The sequence below is a fragment of the Morone saxatilis genome, unplaced genomic scaffold (genome assembly GCF_004916995.1).
Source record: "Morone saxatilis isolate NCDOM2014 unplaced genomic scaffold, NCSU_SB_2.0 Contig15, whole genome shotgun sequence".
NCBI classification, from domain to species: Eukaryota; Metazoa; Chordata; class Actinopteri; family Moronidae; genus Morone; species Morone saxatilis.
Window position 1 is genome coordinate 20251592 of NW_023339707.1, and position 26357 is coordinate 20277948.

Below are 26357 nucleotides of genomic sequence, written 5' to 3' on the forward strand. Positions count from 1 at the left end.
TCGCCTACTGTTATAGTGGGAGGTGAGTCCAATAATTACACTAATAGCTAAAAGTTAGACGTATTTGGGATATTTTCCATCTATCAAATGTGGCCCTAGCCTGCCAAATGCTAGCATGTATATGACATTCAAAGGCTTTTCTGTCCCACGCATGTTGTCCCTGATTTATTGAGCACTGTTTCTGCACTTGCAAATAACAGGGAAACAACAACTGGTGATGCATTTAAATCCCATCCATTGTCGAATGATGGAACATGTGAAGATTGCAAGCATTGACGGATATGTAGTTTGATTTGGTATCGGAGGCTTGCATATTTTGCGTTTATTGGCTGTGGTTTTCCTTTGTCTAATGGTTTGGCACAACTAAACAAGAGGCAGGCTGTGTGTAGACATGACGCTGGGCTGCAATATAGAAATGGAGATGTTCATAAATGGATTTCGTGTTGTGTTACTTCAGAACGGTTTGCCATGGCCATTGCCTGTCATTTTACCTCGTCTGGCCAATCTGCTGACATGCTTGGGATGTAAATGTACTGAAGTATGATTGAGGGGGCTTGATAACTGAATGTATTGTGACAAACGGCCCTAAGGTACAGTATGTTAGCACCTTAAGAATGCCACATGGTTATGTGAAACAATACTGGCATAGCAGAGAAGATTCAGTTCGTCTTTGCCAACCATTCCGGTGGCAGTGGGGACTAAAATAGATACTCTGTCGTTTGCCCAAGGTTTTACAACATTGACAACATGGACGTGGCATTCATTCTCAAGTACTGTATCTCCCTGGCCTTCTGGAGAAGTGGCTGGCTATCTCTAGCCCTCAATCTACCCGCCTGTCAATGTGAAGAGGGAGGGCAGCCGGTTGTATGGGCATGAAGGAGTGCAGGTCAGCTCCTCCCCTCACATTGTCGTCCCGTTACATATCAATGGCCCCTCCCCCATTTCGCTGCCACCCCACAGCTTCTCTCCAGGCGGTGCGTGTTCCCTCAGCTTGCAGATAATAGCCATTGGTCCCCCCCCCCCCGCTCCTGCCAGTGTGTGATGGGTGAAAATCAGAGCTGTTTCTATGCAGACCCATGTGTCACTCTTCCTCTTTGCAGGTACGCGGTGGCTTGAGGAGGAGGGAAGGGTTGAATGGCAACCGGATGGTAGTCACAATAAAACTGTAATTGAAAGATATGTTATCGTGACTATTTCAAGCTGAGGAAAGTGGTATCAAAGAGACATTCCTGCTAAAAAAAAGAGAAGAAAGGGAACCTCTTTTAATTAAAAAACAGTGCTCAAAGGGGCGACCAAAAGTTGAAACTGGAGGCATGTTTGGCATGAATAAGTTGCCCCTCTCCTTTGTGTGGTGACACTGACAAATAGAGCTCCGCGTGTGAAAAGGAGACTTATCTTTGATGGGTAATGAATTCAAAGTCATGGAGATGAACGTGCTCTTTGAGGTTCAGAGGGCTTTAGCTGAAGTCATATTATCTCACTCCAACAAATGGAAGCAGTGCTGTCACATGGTGCTATCCCCACAACTTGATTCGTCAGAAAGAGAGTGTGATGTCTCTCTAGGCACAGATGTACTGCTGTTGGTTTTGAGGTATTGTTATTGTGATAGCAGTACATGCTGGTCATCCTAGCTCACTTTCAGTACAGTAAAATTGTGCAATAACCTGTGTGACACACATAGCGGTCCCGGATAGACAGAGAATTGATTTTTGCGCTACACACATTGATAAAGCAAAGCTACAGTACAGTGGGTGTGCTGCTCTGATGTTGTTCCAAGTCAACAGTTTCCCTAGCTGAGGACACCTGCAGGCTACCAGTGGCCAGACACATGGATATTTAACCAGTTCTTTGTGCTGAACCTTTGCGTTTTTATGACAGACACAGTTTTCAAGATGTGCACAAACCCATTTCTGCTCAATTGCTCCCAGCGGCGGCTCCAAATAGATTTAGCAATGATACTGTGAGAGGGGAGATAGGGAGCGGGAGTGAGAGAGGAGAGAGAGACCTAGAGAACAATGAAAAAGCAGGAAGGGAGAGTGAAAAAGAAGAGGAAAAAATAGTCTGAAAATGAGCCAGAATGGGATTTTTGCAGTTCAGTTAAGAAAGGCTTTGAATGTATTTGAATCACAGACTTGATCTGCCACCAGCCTATTTTTATTAGCTGCTTGACAGTGCAGCATAGTGTTGGGATTACAACCAGCGCCTGTGTTATTCAGGGTTCCTCACAGCTAAATTTGTATTTGAGCATTCCTAGCACGCCTCTGCCTCCTCCTGGCACACACTTTAATGCCTTTCCAATTTCCTTTTTGTTTTCAAACTACATAATTTTAGTGTCGCGGGTCACATATTAGGAAACAAACATGGTAGCAATTAGAAATGCTTATCTTGTTCTCTTTCTTCTCTTAATTTTTAACAAGTGATTCCTCATCCTAATATCTTGAGAGAATGAAGCAGATATTCAAATGAGTTCTTTTATTATGGGCAATATTAAAGCTAGGCTTTGACGTTGTTCAAATTCTTAATTGAAAAGAAATGTATCGTATCCTCTTGAGTGGTGTAAATCATATCCCTCCTCCATCCCCCATGCGCTAGTTTATGTTATCTGTGGCTAATTCATGCCACACTCAATTTGGCCTTGATTGTAAATGTCCGGGGTGAGATGAGAGCCTTGTCGCTATTGTGCCTGTGCCTGAGTTGTGCATGGTCTCGCAGGATTAGATGATTTTGAATTTCTACTGCCTTTCTCAAATGAGCATCTCTCTCATCGGATGAAAACCTCTTTATCGCTGTGACAGTTGCACCCATCTGCCTGTAGAATTAGAGACAAGGAGTTTAGTGTTTACACCCAGAGTAAAACCTAAATATTTTACAGGAGGCAGAGATGTCTCCCCTCTGCCATTGTTGTTGACAGAAGTTGCTTTGAGCAATTTTCTTTTAAGCATCCTCCATTACTGGCAAACATGGTGAACACATGCAGCGGATTTGTCATAATTAAACCAGGGCTTGGCTTGGACTTGGAGAAAGATGCAATAAAGACGACAGTTTATTTAGGATAAACTCCCCAGCTCCTAGGAGCTTCACAAGGGGAACCTCCACACTCTGAATCTAGTTGCACGAACATATGAAGGGATAAAGTGGCTCTATTAAATTTGTTGACTCCAAAGATCCTCTCAGAAGCTGCAGTGTATTGCATTTGTTGGCTCTTCCATCCCTGCTAGCCTTCTGCACGGCTTCTAGGATTGAATCAGACAGTGCCCAGATCCTCACCATTGCACGGGATGAACACTATTGAATTGCTTGGCTTGTAGATCCACAATTCTAACTTCTTTAGACTATATTGAATTTACCATCCTGAGCAATCAATAATACTAAGTTTTGCAGGCAGTATTGAACTCTATCCTCACACATCTACTCTGTGGTTGGTTTCTCTCCAATTGCTTTGGAATCTGCAGGCTGTCACGCACAAAAAGAACTGATTCTGAGTTGGCTTTTTAAAACAAGGTTCATAAAGCCATGGGAATTGTGCAGACTGGGCCATATAGTAAAACAAAGGAGTGTACATGTAGTCAGATAAAATGTGAGCAGAATCATGCTGAGGCAAGGTGGATAGGTAGCATCATATTCTTTAAAGTCTGTTGCATTGCAGATATAGAGGAACATGAGCTAATTATCTTCCGTGTCTATGTTTTATATGTTGAATTTACTATTTAATTTGGTAATCCAAATGGTTTCCAGTGTCTAATGAGACACTGTTCGGAAGATTATTCTGTCCTCTGAAAGCCTGTCCATGATAGCAATAGGCCTAGAGGGCAACAGCATAGCATTGCTGTGGCATTCAGTGCATTGCGATTCACCATTGGCCCCCTGGGTAATGAAAGGCCTAATAAATGAATCCATCAGAGTGTCTGTGTGTTGCTCTCTGTGTGTATCTGGGATGCAGTCAGGCCCAGACGTGCCCAGTCTCCGGGCACACAGAGGAAAGGGATGCCATTGCTGGCAGGCCTGATGAATGGGTGGCACGCCGCGCCATGACAAAGACGAATGTGACAGCCCCCGTCCCACAAAAGGGGGGCGGTGCTCAACTATCGAGGGGAGATCATGTGACGCTGACCACCTCCCCTTCCTAGTTACATCCCCTACTGGCTGAGCCCGAGGTGGTGGAAGAACCAGAGGGGAAAAGAAGAAGAAAGAAGAATATCCGATCATCCTATTTAGTGACTGCCTCCCTCATTCCTCCCCTCATATTCTTTCAATCAAACAGCACATACAGCAATACTACAGGCATGAAATCAACACAGGCAAGGGTTAAGTATACAGTATATTTATTTGAAGTGAAGTAAACGGAGAGCAGTATTTAATAAAGGTACTTGACAAAATAACAGGCTTAAACAAACACAAAGGAATTCATCAATAGATCTTCTTCGACCAGAATTGATGCAGTAATCTGTGCAAGATGGTAAATAGTGGAAGGCCCGAAGCTCTATTTGGATTTCAACATTATTAGAGGTGGGAGGAAATTAAAGACTGCAGATCGATAGCAATATTTGTTTTATATTACTCAGGTGTCCTTTGATTGCCTGCATGAGTGAGGGACTGGAGTCTGATTTTGGTGACTGTCTCTATCAGATAACTACATACTATGGTCTATTAGGCAGATCACTTACACTTAAGATGAAGATGCTCTTGTACTTGTCCAAGTGCCTGTCAGTAAACACTCCTGTTACAGGGCAGCTTATTACCATCAGAACTGAAAGTGGAGAGGGGTCTTTATCATAAAAAATCACTCAGTTTTAATTTGAATGATCAAGATAATGCAGGGTTCTACACAGGTACAACTGTACATAGGATATTTTGAGCTATTGCCAAACGTGTCATTCCAGACTGGAATTATGTTGCAGTGCAACTGAAAAAAAACCTCCTTGACCTCACTTCCAAACTCCTCAATAGACAGAGTCATCTTCTCTGTGGCAAGGAGGGGAGGTGGGGGTCGGTTAACTATCCCCTCTAAGATAGGCCTTCGGTGAGAGGGAGAGAAGCACGGAGGGGTAAGTCAATGGGAAACTGAGATGATTAAGAGGCTTTCACTGTTAACAGAAAAGCGAGGATTGGTTTCTATTGCACCCTCTTCTTTTCATGGCCTGGTCTAGTGGACAGGCTGGTGCTGTAGTCTGAACAGAGCCAAGACTTGCCTATTAATAGACTATTGAGTGCTATTGATCCTTGGCTCGTGTGACACATAAGATACAATGAGCCATAGATCCAAGCAAAGAGCCATGTCTTTCTTTTCACTTTACCACAATTGCATATGATTATAGGAGTCTGAAGATCAGTCAGAAAGTCCTATCTCCCTGTAACGATGACCAAAAGTGCGAGGGTACCCTGAGTAAAAGCCGACTGCAATTTGGAAACTTTTGTCATAAACACAAAAGCTCTTGAACAAAATGGCCACAATGGAGACTTGGCTTTGCCTAGACTGAATACTGCCCCTCCATAATTTGATGGATAGGTTTTTGCGTAAACTATCCAAACATGGATATGTTTCAAAAAGTGAAGATGCTTTCCTTTTGCATCCAAGGTGAGAATAACTCCAAAAAGCTGCTATACAATTACGGATGAATTAGAGGGATAATGACGAGAGGGAATGGTGGTTATATCAATAACCTCTCTAATGGTCAATTCCAGAATGCTGTCTGCTGTGTGCTAGATTTAGTGTAATGGATAAGGTGCCTGTTTAGCAGAGGCTTACTTGTCGCCAAACGAGGGAACAAACCTCAAATAGCCAAATTAAAAACTGAATAATAGATGAGTGATGCCAGGATGAGAGAGAGGAGAGGAGACAGCTGTAATTTCTACTCTTGGAAAAAAAAGAGCCTTGGCATGTAATTGTTGAGAATTTATAAGGGCACAGGAGATAAGTAAAGACAAGAGGAGATACACATCCCACTGTGAGAATCACCTTTACCGAAAGACACTTATTACTGATGGTTATTACAGGTGAAAGTCTACAAAATCTTCAAAACATTGTAAATGCTGCTGTTATTAAGGTTGACTGTCAGTGAAAGGGTGCCTCTTTTCCATGGGTTTTATCCTCTTAGCAGCAGTCTTGAAATGATAAGAAGTTTTGAACTATGTTGGAATGACAGAGAGGAAGTTTATTTTGGCAGCGAATTGCGTCAGAATGTTATTGAATGCTTAACAAGAGCTGCACATCGTGCTCAGTCCATGGAGTATTATTCTCAATCTGCATATCAGAGGGATGTCTGAAGAGTGTCTGTCTGCGAGACATGTTCAGTAGCACAACCCTCTTCCCAGAAGACCATGCCTGAGAGAATCTTTGACCCTTATCATGTGTTCAAAGACACTCTTACACGTGGAGAGAACTGAAACGTTTGAGATTGTTTGAGGTATGCAAGGCGGCTGGACCTCCGAAAAATGTATTAACTACACAATAACTGATACAGTTTGTACATTTTCTTCTAATAAATATAAAAATACATGCGTCTGGGTCTACACAAAATAACAAATAGTTTACTAACAAAAGCATTATGGGTAATGAGGGTGAAATTGGTTCACACGGCAGAATATTAGAAGCCCCAGTTATTGTCATCTAGAGGAGTCTGCTTCTGCAGACTTGCTAATAACAGTCTGACTCATTCTGTGTTTTAGCTTGCTGGGTTTCCACTGGGGTTGGTTTTTTTTTCTGTGCACCTGTGAGGAAAAAAAGGACTTCCCTGCTTGGCGGCTGGTGATGCAATCTGATATGAGTGGGGGCTATGTGATCACAGAATAGCCTCTCTGGTGAAGAGGTGAAGCTATTACTGCACCATTGAGTGCAGGTCATTTGCCACAGCCACCTGGCCCTCTGATCGCTGCTTGGAAAGGGCTGTAGAAACTGGACCGGTCTCTCCCCCTCTGTTATCCTGTGTGCCTCTGCAAAGAAGTGCATCTTAACAAGCAACACGAGCTCATAGATTTCCATATTCAAATGTAATTTTAAAACAAGGGAAAAATAAAAAAAAATGGGTTCAAGTCTTGACAGAGGGTGGATCAAGGCTATACACAAAGGCTAACACACTTGTAGTTGTAATAGTGATTGTCATTTAATCATCAATGAGCATTTTAATTTACAATTGACATTTTCTTCAAATAACAGTGTTGGTGAGTTAGCCAGGTGCCTAATTGTTTTTCAGTCCAGCTTGGTGACATTGTGCTGTGAAGAATCATAACTTTTCTTCAGGGAGGTTCAGGATGGTTTTTGGGCCAAATACGATGGTATTTCTTTGAAGCATACACTAAGCTGAACAGATCCCAGTAGCACAATATTTCACAGGTTGTACATCGTAGACAGCAGAAAAAGAGAATGAAGGATATCATTTGGAGATGGCAAGATTGCTTTCACTCCCATGTAAAATTTATATCAATACATTTGTATGGCACATAGATCCAAGTTGTTGTTTTACACAGTTATCCTCCATAGCATGTTAACATCATGTCATGCCAAATGGAGCACTATCTCATGAAACTTTCAGCGCTGTTTGGAGAGCCTGAGAGAAAAGGTTTGTAATGGAGAGACATTGAAGAGGGATCCCAACAGCATGTTGGTGAAGAAGGCCTGCTGGCTTACCAGCTCACACACACAGATGGACGATGTGTCAAGGGAATCTCACACACACTGATCAGAGGCTCCCTTCCCGGCCAGCAGTGGGAGGAAATGGGACTGAACGAGAGGAGGAAGAGCGGGAGAAGGAGTTAATCACCGCACTAATGCTGCACTTCATCATCGTTTCCTGAGCCCGCCTGCTCACACTCACTGCCAGTACTTGACTGTCTACACAGCGCCCCCTTCTCCTAGCTTGAGCTATGGCACTGTTGACGAGCCCACAATGAGCTTATCACTCAGTTAGACTAGCTGAAACTTAAGTAGCATAACATGTTTATGGAAGAGACTCGCAAAGCACCATATGAAAGTTGTTGATCCTTGAAGGTGATTCAAGTGGCCGCCGATAGGGAGAGGATTTGGACTGACCTTGGCTGTCGTGCTTCAGATATGTATGCGGGGCAAAGTGCTTTCTGTGCTTTTTCATGCATGCCTATTTGACACTGGTCTTTTGAGGGGGACTCTTTATTTTTGCAAAGGCCCACATGTGGTGTGCTGACCCTGTGCTATGTTTGCACACAGCTTGTGTGACACGTGTGTGTGTATTTTTCGCGTGTGTAGTTGGTTCTTGTGCATGTGTGCATAAGTGTATGTAGGATGCATGCTGTGCACAAAGATGGATCTGAGGCCGGCGGTGAAGGTGAGTGAGTTTAAGCAGTCTCCTCCCTCGGGCTCTTGTTCCACAGACAGTTACAAACAGGATCTTAGGAAGTGCTGTGCTGTGCTGCCGTGCATGGCCAACCGTCAGCCTGGCCTCAAAAATATGAGTCCATGTGCGACGCGCATAACTCACAGCCTTGCTGCCACACCCGCCCCACTGCCCTGGCAGTCACTCTCTCAGACCATAACAGCTACCACAGCCTCTTAAACCTATTTTAGCCTCCTGGATTAAATACTGCAAGTTGCCTTTGATGCCCAGGCTAGTTCACAAACCTTGTCTCAGTTTCTGACGAATGCACCTGCTCACACATACCCCTGTTGGAGATCTTTGTACAATGAATGCGAAGCTAATGCCAGCTTTATGGCTTTTATGTTGTATTTGAATACCTGAAATGTTTTCTGGTGCTCTCACAATTTGTGAAAAATAGCCATTAGAGAAAATGAACTGACTTGGGATCTTTACACAAGATTGCTGACACACTCATAACCTCTATCACTTCTAGGTATTCTGATGATGTCTCACATAGACTCTGTTAAAAATTGTTTACCTATTGATTTTTTGTTTTCTGTGCACATCAGGTTACCTCACTGATATTGTCCCTGGTGTACAAAAAGGGTGAGATTCAGCTTTTCAAATTACACCTCAAGCTACAAGGGAACAGAGTGTCTTTATAGATGGAAGCATACATTTTCAGGCGTTAGTGTGGCTGCAGCGTGGTATGGTGTGATGGTGTGGTGTATGTGTGACTGTGAGTGATAGAGTGACAGCCACATGACAGGACTGTGCTGTGATCACAGCTCTGTTGAGGAGACACTGATGGCAGTGCTTGGCTGGAAGCCCATCAGTTTGTCTATCTGTCTGCCTTTTTGGTCATATTGTAGGTACACATACACACACTTAAACGTACCTGGCTCAGTGCTTAATGGGTGCCTGTCTGTCATACACATATGCCCGCATGCACACAGTCAACAAACTGGTGGTGGAGACGCCACGGTGCAGTGATTTCAGCTTTGATTCCACATCACCTCCTACTAATGGTGGTAATTAATTGATGAATGAGGTCAAATCGGAGATATCCATACACGTCTCAATTCGGATACAACCCCTTCTCATCCCTGTGCTCACCTCTCTGCCACCCCCCAAGTTGTTTTCTTATTGCGCAGTGCACCACATTCCCTCTGTGCTCATCTGCATAAGACCTTGGGATGAATGTTAACGATGTTTAATTAGACAAGACGTGGGATGGATGAGTGGGTGGAGGCAGTAAGGCCAGGGTGGTGCTGCCCCCCGCTGGGGGGAGAGCTCACATAAAGCACACACATAGACCCCTGCAAGCATTTACACACACACACAGACACAGACACACACACACACATACACACATGAACAATAAATGACCATTAAAAGGCCAAAAGCTACAGCCGAACATGACCTTAAATGTGGCTGGTACATTCTGACTTAGTGCTATGCTCCACATCCCATATTCATCATGAAGGGAATAGACCCCTTGTTAATGCAATATAAATTAAACATTTATAATAGCAATATATTTGTAGGATATGTTGCGATAACTAACTGCCCTTGATAGTAAATCTAATTAACCAAACTTTTATTTCTCACAAGCTTTCTGTCTGGAATCAACAATTTTCTCGTGGAATTAATTGGCCCAAAATGAGATCATTCAGCATTTCACAAAATTATATTCATCCTCCTGGCTCAAGCCCTTGACTGTATTCAGAGAAGTGTTTTGCTAGTATTTAAAAACTGCTTGAATGGATTGAGTACAATGATCACGGTCAACATTAAAACTTCCCATCATTACTTTCTGAACAGATTAAACTCCAGTTTATTAAACATTCTGGTCCTCCATTGGTTGACTGACAATGTGACTGGGATCAATGCTACGTGAGTGCACTGCGATCCGTGCCTGAGGCCGGCATGCTGGTTTTTCATGCTTATCTAAGACATTGAGACGACTTTCTCGTCCCACCTCGCTCTGTATAAACATTTCCACAACACTGATCTGTGAAGGAACATCAGGCAGCAGCTTACTGTAGGGTAATCCAGTAAATGATCGCCGTGTCGTTTCGACAGTGCAGCCATTGCAGAGATAAGGGGATGCAGATGTTTCTCGCTAGCTGTTCCCAGATGAGGTGTCATTATCCAGGCTTGGGCTCAGACCTGCTGTTTTCAGCCCATCTCCTCAACTGGGTGACTGACTGTGGACCGGATGCAAAGACACACTCAAATGTGCACTTTGTGTCTATTGCTCGCTGCTGTTTCCTTCAGGCTGGGGCTTATCTTGTGGTCACGGCCAGACAGAGACACCTGCGAATGCTGTGGATTAGCAGGCTGCCTGGAGTAAGGTGTTTAATGCAGTGCCCCCAGGATCCTGGGCTGAAGGCAGGCTGAGCTGTGTGGCTGATGCAAGCTCAACGGAGGCATCTCGGGCCCTAGATTGAGATCAATGACTTCTCAAAGCTGCCATATAAAACATTCAATGAAAGAGTCATTTGAGAGACGGAGGTAAACATGCTTTGATTACAATAGAGAAAAGGGGAGTGTGTTTGTTCTCTTAAAAGCCTTGCTGAAACAACAACAAGGCTGCTTGTTCTCCTTTGTGTTGGAGATGCCATGTTGAATCTCCACTCTTAATTAATTTGGTGAGCACAGAGAGGGAGCGTTTGTCACCCATGCTCTCGCCTGTTAGTGCTATTTGTCTCTGGGTGACCTTTGATTTCACACTGCATTGGTTCTCTCCCGTTATGGACAAGAGGCGGTTTTTGCTGACAACAGAGGAAACCTTATCTTTTAAATAAGTAATTCCTCAACTGCTCAGTGCGTTCACCAGCAGCAAAATATTGGGATTGCTGAAAAGGCAGGCACAGAAGCACACTGGGGAAAAGATCTTCTCTTTCTATATGCTACAGCACCTTCGCCTAACTCTCATTAAAAATTCCACAATACAGTGTTTGAACAAGGCTTTCTACACAATTTATTCTATACTACAATACTGCTTTTGTTTATCTACATGATGAATTTGTAAATGTTTGTTTTTCTTTCTTTTTTTCCTTAAAATATAGGTAGATATGTTCTAGGCATTAAAATTGGATTCCCATTACATGCAGTATTGTTTCACTGTGTCAGTTCTTTGGGGGCCCTGTGGTTAAGAGGTCTCTATGTGAGTGTATATGGACAGCTCTGGGTTTGGCATCTGTCCTGTGAGTGACTTAGGAGACACAGAGGGGGCAGGTTTATCGTTGTATTGTAAAGGGGTTTAGGCAGTGACACAATGGAACCAGCCAGGCCTCCTTGGCACCAGCTGGGGCCCAGAGCTTTAGGTTTTTGGGAGGGAAGCATTGATTGGGGCGATGGCTGGAGTGACTGAGAGGTGGGACGGATGAGGGAATTGCAAGGGGATGGATGTGTTGGCACCTGGCTCTGTGGGTTCTGGCTGGGTGCTGGAGCAGTCTCCAGTAACATTGATGCATGGCCATGAATTATATTATGCCTTGGCAGCTGCTTACTCCCAGATTCATCTTAGCAGTCACTAGGTTATTTATTTATTTGTTTTCACAATTTGTCAAAAGAGTTCCCATGTAAAATAAAAAAAACAACCTAACAAGACTAAAAAATGAGGCAGATTTAGAGTATTTTACCGAATGGGTATTTGTGCAGGTAAAAGCATTATTACAGCTTGCAAAGGTGTAGCAGCTAAATTTTGATGGAGTGCGAGTTTCTGCCCAAATGTCATGGGTGAAGAAAAGATGGTGGTGAAGTACAAAACAGTTTACTCTGAACATCTCTTGAAAACCTGCCTGGAAACCTGCCGGGATAACACCTCATTCAATGGCTGCCTGCAAGCTGTAGCAGCTCAGGCTATGGGAGATAGAAGTGATGCCTTGGGCCTTTTGTTCAACTCTGACATGGCTGTTCGGACACCTTTGTTCTGAGAGGAGAGGCCCATTCACAGCCTGCCCTGGGAACAAATTGAATCTGGTTGACAATTAATAGCTGTGCGGCATGTTTAATTAAGAGCATGTAGCCAGCGAGCGACGTGAGGGAGATAAACAGAGGAGAGCTGCACAGAGCCAGACTGGGCTCACAAAAGAGCAGGCCATTGGAGCGTCTGGCTGATCGATTCCCTACCGTCTGCAGAGAGCAGCCTTCACAAAGAGCAGCCTGCGCCTCCCCTCTCAACGGGCCAAACTTTTAGAGGGGAGAGATGTGAGACTGATAGTGCACACAAGGCAGATGGGAGTATGCAGATAGAGGCAGAAAAGTTGAGGAAAAGTTAGCTCAGTGAAAAAAAGTGTGAGTGAAAACTATACAGCTGCACTTCAGTATTTTGTATCTTCAGTTTGGTCAAAATGACCTTGAACATGATGATTGCTGGTGTTGAGTGGTCATTGACTGTAGCTCATGTGGATGGTTAGTGTTACATAGATGTCTGGTGTGGGGTCTGCTGTTGGGAGACAGAACATGCATACCGGCAAGCCTGTTTGACTTCAGGCGTCTGACCTTCACAGTCCAACATTCCCGTTATTGTAACATGAACACAAAGTGGCAGAGAGCCAAGAGAGAGAGAGAGAGAGAGAGAGAGAGAGGGAGAGAGAGAGAGAGAGCACTTGACAGCTTGTCTGATAGGCCAAACAATACCAGCCATGGCCGGGCGATGCTCTGGACAGATAGTTATACACACTGACACACATGCACACACATGCACTCACACCCACTTCAATTAAAGAGAGCCCTCCTCCAGAACTAACAATCACATCAGTCAGCGAGATGGCAGGAGCTGAGAGGAGATAAAATGAGAACAGTTTATGTGAGGATTTGACTGATATTGTTTGTGTGCCTGCATGTACAGTCAGTGTCCATATATGTGCGTGTGTGTGTGTGTGTTCTGCCTGCACATGTGTTCTGACAGGCGTACAGAGAAATGACAGGAACAGAAAAGGGAGTTGCAGGAATGTAACTTGTTCATGTAAGAATTAAAAGGGTGTGTGTGTGAGACTGAGTGTGTGTGGTTGAGAGTGAGTGTGTGTGTGGTGTGTGTGTGTGTGTGTGCTGTACAGATTGTGTACAGGAAGTAGCAAAAGAGGATAAAGGCATGAGTCTGACAGACAAAGGGTGATCCTTTCATGCTGACGAGTAGTTGGGGAAAAAAGAGTTTCTACCGGCTAATTGGCCTGAGCTAGAGATCTGGCCATCCCTTTGGTGAATTTTCCGACTTGTCTTGTCTTCATGTCTTTTCTCTCTGTCTCTAGAGTGTGTGTGAGTGTGTCGCTCTCTGTGTATGGACAGTGTGGGCTCAATATTTCATCCTGTTTCTTTTCATGACATATACTGTAGTCGATTAAAGACATAACATTTTGCCCTTTAACACATAATCTGCCTCTTCTTCAATCTGTTTCTTTGCCGCTTTCTGTCCTCTTCCACCTCCTCCTCCTGCCTCTCCTCCGCCTCTTCCCTTCCTGCCTTTAACATGGTGAACAGACTTTAGTTTGTGTGTCACAATTTGTTCTCCTGTCAGAACATTTTGCATTTTTGTATTTAACAGCTCCGCACTATACTGCATATTGAGAACAGGTTGAACTGAACACTATAAACTTTACATAACTACACATATTCTCAGTACAGCATCCTACTTATGCAAGCACACACACACATACACATACACCACATGCTCACAGGCACACATGCATTACTCAATGGTCAAAGATAGCTGCAATTTTGAAGGAAGACCTGTAGGTGGTTCTGGGGTGTGTCTCGGATTGAAAGTTAGAAATTGGTTTCATGCAAGGGTGCCCCAGTCATTTGGCTGCACTGAATAGTGGAATTCAGAGAATAATGCAGGCATTAATTGATTCTGGAGCCTGAAATAAATAGGCTTTCAGGCTCACATGAGACAGAACTCTGCTCATTTGTGCCTTTCGAGGAATACGGAGGAGTCTCTCTCCTCCCCTTTTGGATAGGTCCTGCAGGAGCCTTAAAATGAAAGCTGACATCAGTTGATTGATATGAAGTGAATGGTGACCTTCTAGTTTCCACTGTCACTTCATTTATGCATGATACCATCGCTCCTTGACTTTTGAGAAAATTTGGGTGATATTTGAGGATATAGTACTTAGATTCTTACAATGTCTCCACAGAGAGAAATCACACCTCAATTATATTTAGATGACATTTAATGCCCTCTCTGTGGATTTTCACTGCAATATCTTTCTCACACAAAGCATAAGAAGGCAACAAATGTAGCATTTATGTCTGCACTATACCAAATTGTGGAATTATATTAGGAGTCAAACAGACCTGGCGGCTGTTGGCGATACAGTCTGACATGGCACTTTCAATATCTGCTGTGTTCCAAAACAAGAGCATCTGTCAAAGAGAAGATGTACAGTAAAGAATTAGAGAGAGGAGACACAGAGAGAACCACCTCATCTAGTAAGTTTGACTGCTCCTGCAGGCTTTTTCCCTCTTTTGGTGGACAGAAGTTGGGTTTAAGGGGGAGAAAAGTTCAACAGCAGAGTGGGGTAACAGCCTGGAGTCTCGGCAGTGGGGCTCGGGTAAGGTCAGCATCATGGAGGCTCCGCCACTCTCCGTTCTCCTTGGTTGGGCTGTCAGCAGGGGGGGACAGACATCCTGCTGCATAGATGATGAAGAGGACGCGCAGCGTGGACGCCAGAGGTCAGACATCCACGGGGTGCCAGGAAGTGAACCTGGCCGCTTCCCGCCGCGCCTTGCAGCGCACCACAATGTGTCCGTGTGCACACACATACACATTTTTTGCCCTGTTTACTAATGTAGCGCTCTATATTTCCGCAGAGGCTCCAACACGTCTTAAAGTCTTGCCAGAAGTTAGAGCCTGAGGGAAAGAGAGGGAGGGAGAAATAGAAGAAGAGAGGTGTAATAGAATCATTACACAAGACACATCTCTCAAGGGTACAGCAGTAGGAGGTCCCATATGGGCTTTACATCAGCAGGCACATACACATCCATAGAAACAACCACAGGGTCACAATGCTGCCTAATTATGGCTGACAAAGATGGATGTATTTCATCTCAGTCAACTTTATGTCCAATTCTCATTCAGTGTATCCCTAACACACCACATGCTGTAGATTCATTCCCACATAATCGCTTCTCCTGGGTCCTCGAGGTTTTTGTGCTTAGTTCTACACCAATCTCTCCATTTTCCTCCTTCTCTCATCTTTTTGTCTTTACGAGACACAAGTACTATACAAATCCATATTAAAACAGGATGTGATGCACAGGTGTGTTGTTACAGTGTGGGAGTCAGCAGCTGACCATTGTAGTCCTTCAAGGCCAAATAATTACATCCTCTCAACGAACATACGAGACAGCAGCCATGGCACCGAAGCCAAAACAATCCTGCTTCATGCCAGCTTCCTCTTCCTGGTCTCTCTGTCTTTCTGTCTGTCCTGTTTTCCTTTCAGCATATGGCTACAGCTTCTCATTTTGAGGCAGAGGGGGTGAGAAGGGAGACAGAGTATTCTACCCCCTCACACACAGTCATGGGCACAGAGTGCACTCGAAAAAACAGTAATAATGAAGATTTCTATACAGCTTTGTATGTGCCCATATTTTGTGTGAGATAGCAAAATCGTATGAATACCTTTTTTCACAAATATAAACATGACATGACAAATACTATTCAGTTTATTACCAGAATTAATTTCTCACTTCAATCTGTCACTATAAAGTCTTTATTAGACCCATTAGTGGAGCCATAGCTGGCCGAGCAGAGCAGTGGGAATCAAAACTGGGAAGGAAGAGAACATCTAATTAATTAATATATTTTGTGTGATTATGATATTAATTACATTTTAATTATGTTTATTTAGTAAATAAATAAAATGTTTTTGTGAAATTAAGTTGCAATTTAGGAATATTAATAAAAATATATTTCTTTTGTGTCTCATCAAAGTCACACACTGTCCTTCAAAAAACGTGACTTCTGTTTTAGCAAGTGGTTAACTCAGTTAATTGATAAAGCTACTGTAGCTAATCCTAATTAAGTAACTTTTCTTCTGCTGCACTGCTGCTGTATTTGTCTAATTGGAGCTTTACTATTGTGCCTGGTTCTGTATTTAATTGTTTTTGCATTTAACTGTCTCTGCTGACAAACTTTAGGAATTGTAGTATAGGCCCACTCAACAATCTGGATGTTTCATTGGTTGCTGATCATTTTTCTGTCTTTACATTACACATATGGATGACAAATTGAACAAAAAGCCAACAGGAAGTGTCTTAGTATGGAATAGTTTCAATGCACCTTAGCATGGATTCTGTAGGTCTCTGAAATGTTACTGCAAGGATAAAACACCTTTCTTCCTAAATATATTCTCTAATTTGGGGATGGGGGGCATATATGTAAGTATATAATATGATAGAAGTGATATTGAAAACAGAAAGGAGAGTCCTGGCAGAGCAGCTACTGCGTGTAACATTGATTGTGGAAGCAGGGAGACATGCAGCATTGAGGAGCAAGAGGAGGTTCCCCAGGAGAATGCCTCCTTTTTCAGTACAGTCTTATGACCAGCATTCCAAGCAGAAATGTGAAAAGAGGCATTGACCAACTACTGGAAAACATCTAAGCTATCCAGGATCAATGCCAAATTGATCCCAGAACTATGTATAATGTAGGGCAGTGGATGGCTTGTCTTGCTCTTCCCACCTCTTGTATGGCAAGAGAGAGCTGAACCACAGGAGCGGAGGAGGTAGATGGAGAAACAGAACAAAATTGCTTGAGGTGTGTTTTAAACAGATGGTAAAGCCTTTGTGGTAAAGGTGTACATGTGTGCTGAACAGCTATGCTGGGTGTGGTGCGTGAACTTGCATTTTAGTGAGCTCACAGAATTTTGTTTAGCCATGATGATGCATTTTCTGTTTTTAAATTGAGCTGGTACATTAGCTGCCAAAACACAAGGATGGTTTGTGGTTGTAAGTAAGGCAGAGCACAACAACTCTGTTGGAGCAACAGAGTGACTTCCACCCCTCCTTTTTAGAATGGGTATCCCTGGGAAGCACCATGCAGGTCCTAACGAGCAGTATGCTGGAGAGGGCATATTTTTAACCCAGCACAGGGACTCATAGAACAGCCTCAGTCCTCTTCAACAGATGCCTAGTGCAGCTGTCAACAGCATACTCTATTGTTGCTTACTTTCACTTTCTCAACTCTCTCACTCTCCAATGTCTCTGTTTCTGTCTCACCTATCTCACTTTATTTCTTTTCCTCTGTCCTGACCAACCGCCTTGATAGCAGTTCCACTGCATCCTATTATGAGCCATGCTCAAACAATCTTAAAGGCTAGCTGGAGGTTACGGCTTGCTAAAATAGATTCACTCTACCTCACTACTTTCCCCAGCTTAAAAGAGTAATATGGCCATATGAGATTACATAGATACAGTGTGTGATACATTATTGCTAGTGCATTAAGAATTCATGAAGTATAAACAAAAAACCCAAAATGATTCAGCAAAGGCGCTTTTGCTTGCAGAATCGAACCTAAGCGCTCTTTTTTAATCACTATACCTTCACGCTTCTCCTGTTTTAAATGCATTTATCATTGTCATGGGAAAAAAAACTTTAAACTTTGTTCCTCCTCTCTCCTTTTTGATTATCCTCTTCCTTTTCAGTAACTCACCCACCTTCCTTCCATCCCTTTCTTTAGTGCCAGTCTCTATCTCTTCTGTGTCTAATTACATTTGAATTTTTTCTGGTGTAATCTTGTGATAGCCTGAAGCCTCAGCAAACCCCTTCACCACCCCCACTCCCCCAAATCCCCGCCAGTCCATTTGTGCCCAGCCCTGGGCAGGTTGGTTTCCTGGGCTGCCCTGGAGGAAATATCAGATGACCTGCCTCCCCACAGCAAAACCCAGGTCATCAGGGAGGGCTCCTCTCACCGTATCCCTTCTTGGCCCCCTCTCATCCACTTCCTGCTTTCAAGTGCAGGGCAAGGTCAAAGCTTTGAGGATGCATTCCCCAGACTTCACCACGAGGCAGGCTGGAGGCGCTGTGCTCTTCTCTCTAACCAGACTTTGCTCCATCTATTCTTTCGCATCTTCCTGCTCTCTCATATTCATTTCATTAGCTCAAGCTTTTACTGCAATCAATACTGTTGCTAAAGTTAGTTTCTAATACATCTATTCATTAAGTGCCTTTTCATTAGTGTCACTAGAGCACCAGTATAACTGGAATAATACTGTAATGGACAAAAATATGCTGTAATTGTTGAATCCCTTTTTTGGGTGATGAAGACTGGTTTTAAACAAGCTCACAAAGAATGACTCATTACTCTATGTTTTTACATAATGTGTGTAGTACATTGTGGGGTTTAAAAACTAAGATTAAATTCTCAGACAATGATGTAAGTGTTAGTGTTTTAATAGGGGGTGGCACAGAAGGGATTGTGCTTCAGAGTTTTGTCCTCTTGGTTCTGAACCATTCCAACCTCTCATTTTCTGTCAGCTCAAATGCATCATGGATGCGGTAGGAGAGGAGAGACATTATGGATGGTGTGTAGAGACAGGTGTCTGATGCGTCCTGAGATAATGCCAAAAGACTCCTATCTCTCCTTCTAATGGAACAGCGACAGTTGTTTCAAGTGATCAGGTCTGTCATCCAAATGCTGGAGTGTTGGTCCTCTCAATGCCTCTCTTTTATTCCCATAAATCAAAGTTGCTAGTGAGAGAGAATCAGAGAGAACAGCAAAACAATATAGCCTCAGGTGAATCCGGGACAGTGAATCTACAATGTAATATCTTCATCAAACACTGGCATCAAGTTTGACTGATTTTTGTGCCATAAAAAAAGGGTGAGAGTCTAATCAAATCCAACTGATCAGGTCTACAGACAGTTGCTCCTAAATTGTCATTACAACTCATCTTGAGACAATCAATATAATAGTAATATAATAAGGGACAGATAGTGGTTATTTGAGTTTACTGCTCCGGCTTCCACATCCCTCTTCCTTGGTGCAAAGAAGTGAAATGGGATGAATATGTTAGTGTCATCTCCAATTTCAAATAGGTAGACATTTCAACAGCTGATTCTCTCTGGAGAAAATGTTGTACCTCTAGAGTGAAAATATCATTTGAAAGGCGAGACAGTAAAAGCCAGTCATCTCAAAATGAAAATTTTCTTATGGTGGCTTTCCTTTTCACCTCAGCAGTTATGGGAAAGGGAAAAAATGAGAGTGAGTGAGAGATTGGAGAAGGTGTATATGGAGGGCTATGAGAATAGAGAACTAGAGGGGAGACACACTGATGAGTACAGGAGTGACACCTCCTGAAGAGCATGTTAATAACGTGCCAGGCCCAGACAGGTAACCAGTAATCAGGCCCTCTGATTGTAACACGGTAGACAGAAATACACACAGAAACACTCTCGCTCTCCATCTCCATCAGCCCTGAAACTGCTAGACTGCTCCGTCATGTTCTGGGGCGGCCCCCTTTGCTAACAGTGTGTCGCAGCTTTTACAGAGACAAAAGAAACAAATGAGATGGCTGAGTTACAACAAACAGCTCCGGGTTGTTCTTTCCCCTGTTAAATGAAAGGCCCCTTTTTTTGCAACCACCGTGTCAATTAGAGAAGGTATTGCTCATACTCACTCTCTGGTTCACTGCCAGCTTGTACTGATTGTTGTTTATTTAGATCAGGCTTGGAAGTTTGGAGTTTGCTTCAATTTAAGCTGTGAGGAATACAGCCCTTACTGGTACAGTGTATTTCACCAGCACCTGGAGATAAAACCCCAGCAAGGATCATGTCAGTGGGGAAGCTGAGGCATAAAGGAAGGAAGTACAAACAGCTTTGCTCAAGCAGGATTCTGACCTAAGAGGTAGAGTGAGGTAGGAGCTGTGTGTACAAAGAGCCTCTTCTGAATATTTCCCCAGTGATGGAGAGCAGGCCAGAGGCACTGAGGTCAGCAGATAGAGTCCAGAGCCCATTGACAGCTGCTGGTTTGACTTTGATGCACCATCAGTGTTCAGCACACCGCTTGCCCGCTTCCCCCTCCACCTCACTTGCACTAACCCGCAAGCGTGTTTGCTCAACCTGAACGTACGCTAGCCTCTCATTATGCCGCCCATGCAAACTTTGTCTCTTTGCAGCTGTTTAATGGCTGCACGTCTGTTTTTGTTTGTTTCCTCACCATAAGATTATTGCACCTTTATGGTTGGTCGGGGGGTTGGAATAATCCCTGGCATCTGTTCAGAGAGGGAGGGGTGCGCAAAGAGCCAGAGGTAGAGGCTCACTTCTATTTTTTTATTTTGTTAAGTACGAGACCGTGCGGCCCCCTATTTCATCCTCTGCCACTGAGGCTGAGGCTGTGGCTGTATTTTAAAGACAAACGTGATGGAACGGGCTTTGTGCTAACAGGCACAGAGGTCACTGAAGGAGTTTCCCGCTGACGTTTATCCCTCCCAAAATGAACACAGAATAGCAAGGATTAATCTAATCACTGCTGTGTACGCCTAATTTACTTACAAATGTATGCAGAAAAGTATCTGTATTGTGACCCTAGCAGTGGAGCGTTATTTTTTATATTTCCCTGTGAACATTTCACTAATTTATTGTTTTTTCTTTCTGTCGTATATTAGAAGTTATAAAGGAGAGGAGCAGGACAGCCTCCTTCTATCTTTTTCAAGACTCCATCTTGCCATGACTTCACTGCCTCCGGTCATTATGGCAGGAGAACAGGAAGTTAATCAACGCAGCATTATCTCCCAGCCTGCACCTGGAGGCAAGGGTGCCAGTCATGCTACCACCCTCCTCTCTGTTGGGACCCCTGCCAGCCTGGGAACCCCTCACACCACAGTGCCCTGCAGCCTCCCTATGGGCTATCGCCAGTGTGCTGTGTCTCTGTGCCAGGTCACACTTGTGACAGCCTTGATGAGCCAATGGGAGCCTTCTTGCAGTGATGCATACTTTAGAGTGTGTGTGCAAGCAAAGAGAAAAGGAGGAAGGAAATAGTCAAAAAAACAAAAAAACAACTCAGTATTTGTAGAGAAAGCTGGTGTTTTTGGATACGTTATTGCCCCATGTGGATAACGTAAAGCCCCGGAGGGGGCTTTTTTGCAAACTCAAGCCTCACAGACCAAAGAAGACAATATTTGAACACCATATTCACACTTAAAGGTCTGTTGACACTTCAACATGAGGAAGGATGCACATTGTTAGAAACTCAAAAGATATTTGTGTGGACATTGGCAGCAGGTCTGTCCCTGTGTGTCTAGATCTCTCTAACAGTCTGAGAAGCTGACAAATGTTCTTGCTGAAGAGTGAATTGCTGGCTGTCGCTGGTAATCATTAGGTTGTCTACCAGCATCCAAAGTGCTTTTATTTCTGCCCATTAGTTTGGTGAGAAAATGGCCGGGTATGGTCTAGCGTGTTCCCCCTTACACTCAGACTGATGCAGTAGGCAGGGCAAGCATGGGAAACATGAAAGTGTTTGAAGTATCTCTATTTATACCAGTGGCAGTTTGGGCTTTTTTTTATGTCAGCGTCTGTAACATCTCTTTGTATACAACTAACTCCAGAGGATCTACAACCTTTTTCTGAAGTAGCAGTACACACGCATGTCAATATTGTGAGACTTGCGTGTAATTATTATTCAAAGGTTAAAGAGTGGATTGATCCATAGAGGAGTGTCAAGGGCAGATCAAAGGGATTTGGGGGAGGATCGGACCAAAAATGTTAAAAGCTGCTCACTCTCCAACACAGAGATGTCAATCTTTCTGAGAGCACCTTGATGTCCTCAGAGGAGAACTTGATCAAAGCTTTCCTAACAAAGATGGTCTCAGAAGATGATCTGACCTCAGCCGCATTCCACTTCTGTCTTTCACTTTACTTTTACCAGTCTCCATTTACCTGCCTGAGCTCCCTGGCAATGCCCCTGTTTCCGTCTTTCCTGTGTTTGTGCTGCTGGTTAGACTGTCTGAATATCAATGAAGCAGTCAGCACGATGTATTACAAACACAAGAGAACAGTGATTAAAGATGACATATCTAAGACTCACTCCCTTCCTCTCTCCTCTCTTCTCTTTTTCACAGGAGATCGCAGCTTACTTGATAACATTTGAAAAGCATGAAGAATGGCTAACAACATCCCCTAAAACAAGGTAAGAAAATTACACTCCTGCCCTCTTTTAAAACATAAGTTAAAGATTCATAGCCCTAAAAGTATTTCATTCAGGGAGCCAAAATTTCCATTTTTAGTTTTACATATTTTTTTCTTCAAGACCATTTCCCTTATGCACAGCTTGCTGTTTCCTTCAAGTTCAGTGTAGGATGTTTAATATTACAGGCTGCTGATGGCTATTCAGAAAAGTTTACAGTTTGCAGATAAATGATAGAATATTAATATTGACTAATAATTGCCTTTTAGCAAGCCAATTAACATGCTTTGAATGGTATGTTAATGTGTTCCTATCCGTCTGCACATTCACCACTCAACTAATAACACTGTGGAAGCTGGGGGTGTTTGTCTGGGTCAGACGTTACACCCACATGTGGAACAAAATGCCAAGAGCTTACTGTAATATTTGAAATAGAACAGGGGTGCCAGCATTGCAGTTAATTTATTTTGTTAATTTATGCAGATGCATAAAGGACCAGTTTGCAAATAAAGAACATACTCACCATGGCTTTTCGGAAAACTTTACTGAAATTTGATGTCAGCAAAATGTATTTTGTGGCAGCATTGGCTTTGATGTAATTATATATTATATCTATGTAGTATATAATAATTAATAATGCATGTGACTTTGTGATAGTATTTGACAATAGCGAACAGCTCTTTGTTTGAGTAGCTTTGGCTAATCTTTTCATGTTGGACAGCTCTAGAATTGACACCCCTGGCCTGTCTCGGATTTTACTGTTCACTGTCAGACCACACAATCATTTCACTGCTACAGCAAATACAGTCTGCTAACACAATGTCCCCTTTACTGGAGTTAACATTTTCATGCATTTGGAATCAGTTCAATATGGTAAACCTTGGTTTCTCTTTTTCTGAGAGCTGGACTGGCTATGCTGGCATTATTAGCAGTCCTCATCCATGTGTAAATGGACCCTGGGCTCATTGACATAGAACCCATTCCTCACGTCCCTCTCCCCACTCCTCTTCTCTTCCCCTGCCTCGGAGGGACATTGATAATAGTTCTGCATAAAGACACTGCCAATTAGAATATGTTCTCTGGTGTAATTATGGCACTTGGGCAAAAAGAGCACTGAGCTCACCTGTCTTTTATCAAGAATGTCCCCTCATCCCCAAGCATCTACTCTCCAGTTTCCCAAAAATTAAACCAATGTCAGGCATGTTTGAAACATGAGACTCACCTTTTTTAATCTCTCCAGAACATATAAGAGCTGGTATCTTGCTGTAGTATAAAAGTATAAAAATGACACTTGTGTGAGATGTGAGAGACTTTTGATGCAGTGGCTTTGTAGCCAAATGGTCCTCAGGATGCTCATGGCCACAGTATGTCACCACTGGCTGTCTGTTATGCAGTGGTCTCAGCTGCCAGTGTGCTTAGGGATTTCAACCCCAAGTCATGTCTCAGTGCAGGTGCTGATATCTCAGCAAACGTGTCACCAGGGAGTAGCCCCTAGTGTACACCTGCACATCACCTGACAACACAACATAACACATGCCATGTTATAGAGGAGCCATCATTGAAAGACAAGATGTGTGCATTTACTGTATGTGTGTGTTTCTGGACGAGAGAGGCAGAGAGAGAGAGGTTGTGAAGTGTTTGTGTTTTTCCAGATGTCAGTGAAAGGGTAGAGCATAGTGATGGATGTTGGGGCCAGGAAAGGTTGGGGGGAGTGAAAGGGTGCGGCGTATATGTGTGATTGATGGGAGCTGATTGATGGCTGGCCTCTATATGAAAAGCTCTCTGCTCAAGGTCATGGGTGAAAGGTCAAACTTGGGACACCTGTGGTTAAGTGTTGCCTTATCGTTTGTCATCACACATCTTCAGATGCTTGTGGATGGTTGTGCATCTGATTGTGGGTGTGCTGCCTGCGTGTCTGTGTGTGGGTTGACCCCTATGGGGAATAGGCTAAGTAGGCTAATTCTTCCCCTGCCAGTGCCTGTAGACAGGGTCAGCGGGGCATGATGAGAGGCAGAGATAAGCAGCAGGGTCATACACAGGGAGGCAATGCGCTGCATGGCTGCACCGCATGCATGTAACAACTCTGACACATGCAGGTCGTAAACATGGTAGTGGGCTACAGCCAGACCTCAAGGAGCTGACGCTTGCTGTTTGACCAAGGTGACACGCGATGCAGGACATGCCCTGAATAGAGATGGCATCCTGTCAACACAAGGAAGATGAGATGAAGTGGACCAATTACATGTATCCACAGATGTATTTTACTAGACTAGTGCTTGTGCACAGCAGCCAGGGCCATACAGTAACAGTACAGCCGGTGCTCTCTTTTGTTTGGGTCTGTTTCTGTTTGTTTATCATTTCAAAATCTGAAGCGTGCCAGGGGAGAGTGGTGGAATGCTGAGTGATTGATGTGCCTAGCTCTAGTAATACACATTCCCTTTCAGATAGGAAGTGCAACAGTGCTTAAAATCAATACCAGTGTTCTCCCACTGACTGCTTGAACAGCACTACAGCTAATTCAGGCCGCACCTGTCAGAGCCAGGGAAATCTTTCCCTACTCGGGCCTTACACTTTAATTTACACCCACAGCCTCGCTGGCTTCCATTTCCATTAAAGGGAGAGCCTGGCATTATGGCTTTAATGAAGGCCGCGGCCAGACTGTGATTTAAGATGGCCGTTACCCCGCACCTTCACTCCACAGGAGGGAACACACTTAAAGGGACAATTAGGATTTTCCTCTCCTACATCCTCCCAGATATAGCCATACTTTCCTTTTTTTCTTTTTAAAGATTTGTCCATGTTGCTTCAACTGATGGGATGTGAAGGTGCCTGTGGGAGGAGAGTGAAAACAGAGGGAAGGCACAGAAACATTGTGGTTCCAAATCTAGACAATAACATTTGATTTGACCTCATCATGGGCATTACATTGTGCTCCTGTTGAGAGCAGACATTCGCTGTCTATCATAAATGACACAAATGCCTCCTTGAGGGGCTTTTTCAGAGGTGTTTGTATGCTGACAGATGGAGAAACTGTTGACTAGAGGGTGTCACAGATTGGTCAGCCCAAAGAGCTAATGGACACCTGTGTGTCGTATAGAGATAGCTCGTTATCTTGAGCATCGCCTAAATGGCACACGGTTTCATGAGAGGATCAGTCGCACAAAGTGTTTCTTTTCTCCACACTTTGTTTTATAGGACTGGTTAACAGCAGCCCGTCTCAAAACAACATAGAGAGTGCTTCTACGCCTGTCATGCAGATCGCTCTGTGTCTGTGTGTGTTTTTGTTTGTGTAATCTCCTGTCTTGCATAAAAAACAAACATATAGTAGACTTGTTACAGCTGTTGGAAAGTTGAAGTGGTGGGCTGTGTCAGCCATTTGCTTCGACTTCTGCACAATTTTGGAACACAGAAATTTACACGTGTGCTTACATGACCACAGAACACACACACACACATACACACATTGTATATTGAAACTATCAAACAATAAGCACCAGTCCTTGGAGGGCCCCGCAATGACACTGAACCTAGCCGCCCCCACGTCCCAGCGCAATAGCCCTCTCTCCTCCCACATTCACAGCAACAGCAGCAGCAGCACTCCAAAATGAAACCGAGTCCCTTTAGACAGCTTCCAAAGACAATGCTTTTATTAAAACCTACAGCAGCGGCGCCACCCCAGAGGCGCGGGCACACCAACAACAGAGTAAAGCAGAACTGAGAGGCAGCCTGAAATCTACTAATGACTGTTTGTTTGCTATTGTGTATAGGGTTTGCTATTGTGTATGGAGCTGTGAATTTGTGCAGATATCTCTGTGTGTATGATAATGTGTGTCTGTGTGTGTGTGTGTGTGCGTGTGTGTTTGTGTGTGTATGTGTGTGTGTGTGGCTGTGTGTG

General features: G+C 43.7%; 1 protein-coding gene across 1 annotated transcript in view; it reads left to right on the forward strand.

Annotated features, from left to right (window-relative positions):
* Window positions 1-26357, forward strand: part of camta1a (calmodulin binding transcription activator 1a) — a 271771-nt gene that overhangs the window by 100006 nt on the left and 145408 nt on the right. Inside the window, exon 3 of the mRNA XM_035657274.1 lies at window positions 22398-22465. Within this exon, the coding sequence (XP_035513167.1) occupies window positions 22398-22465 (68 nt within the window). The remainder of the gene's footprint in view (window positions 1-22397; window positions 22466-26357) is intronic.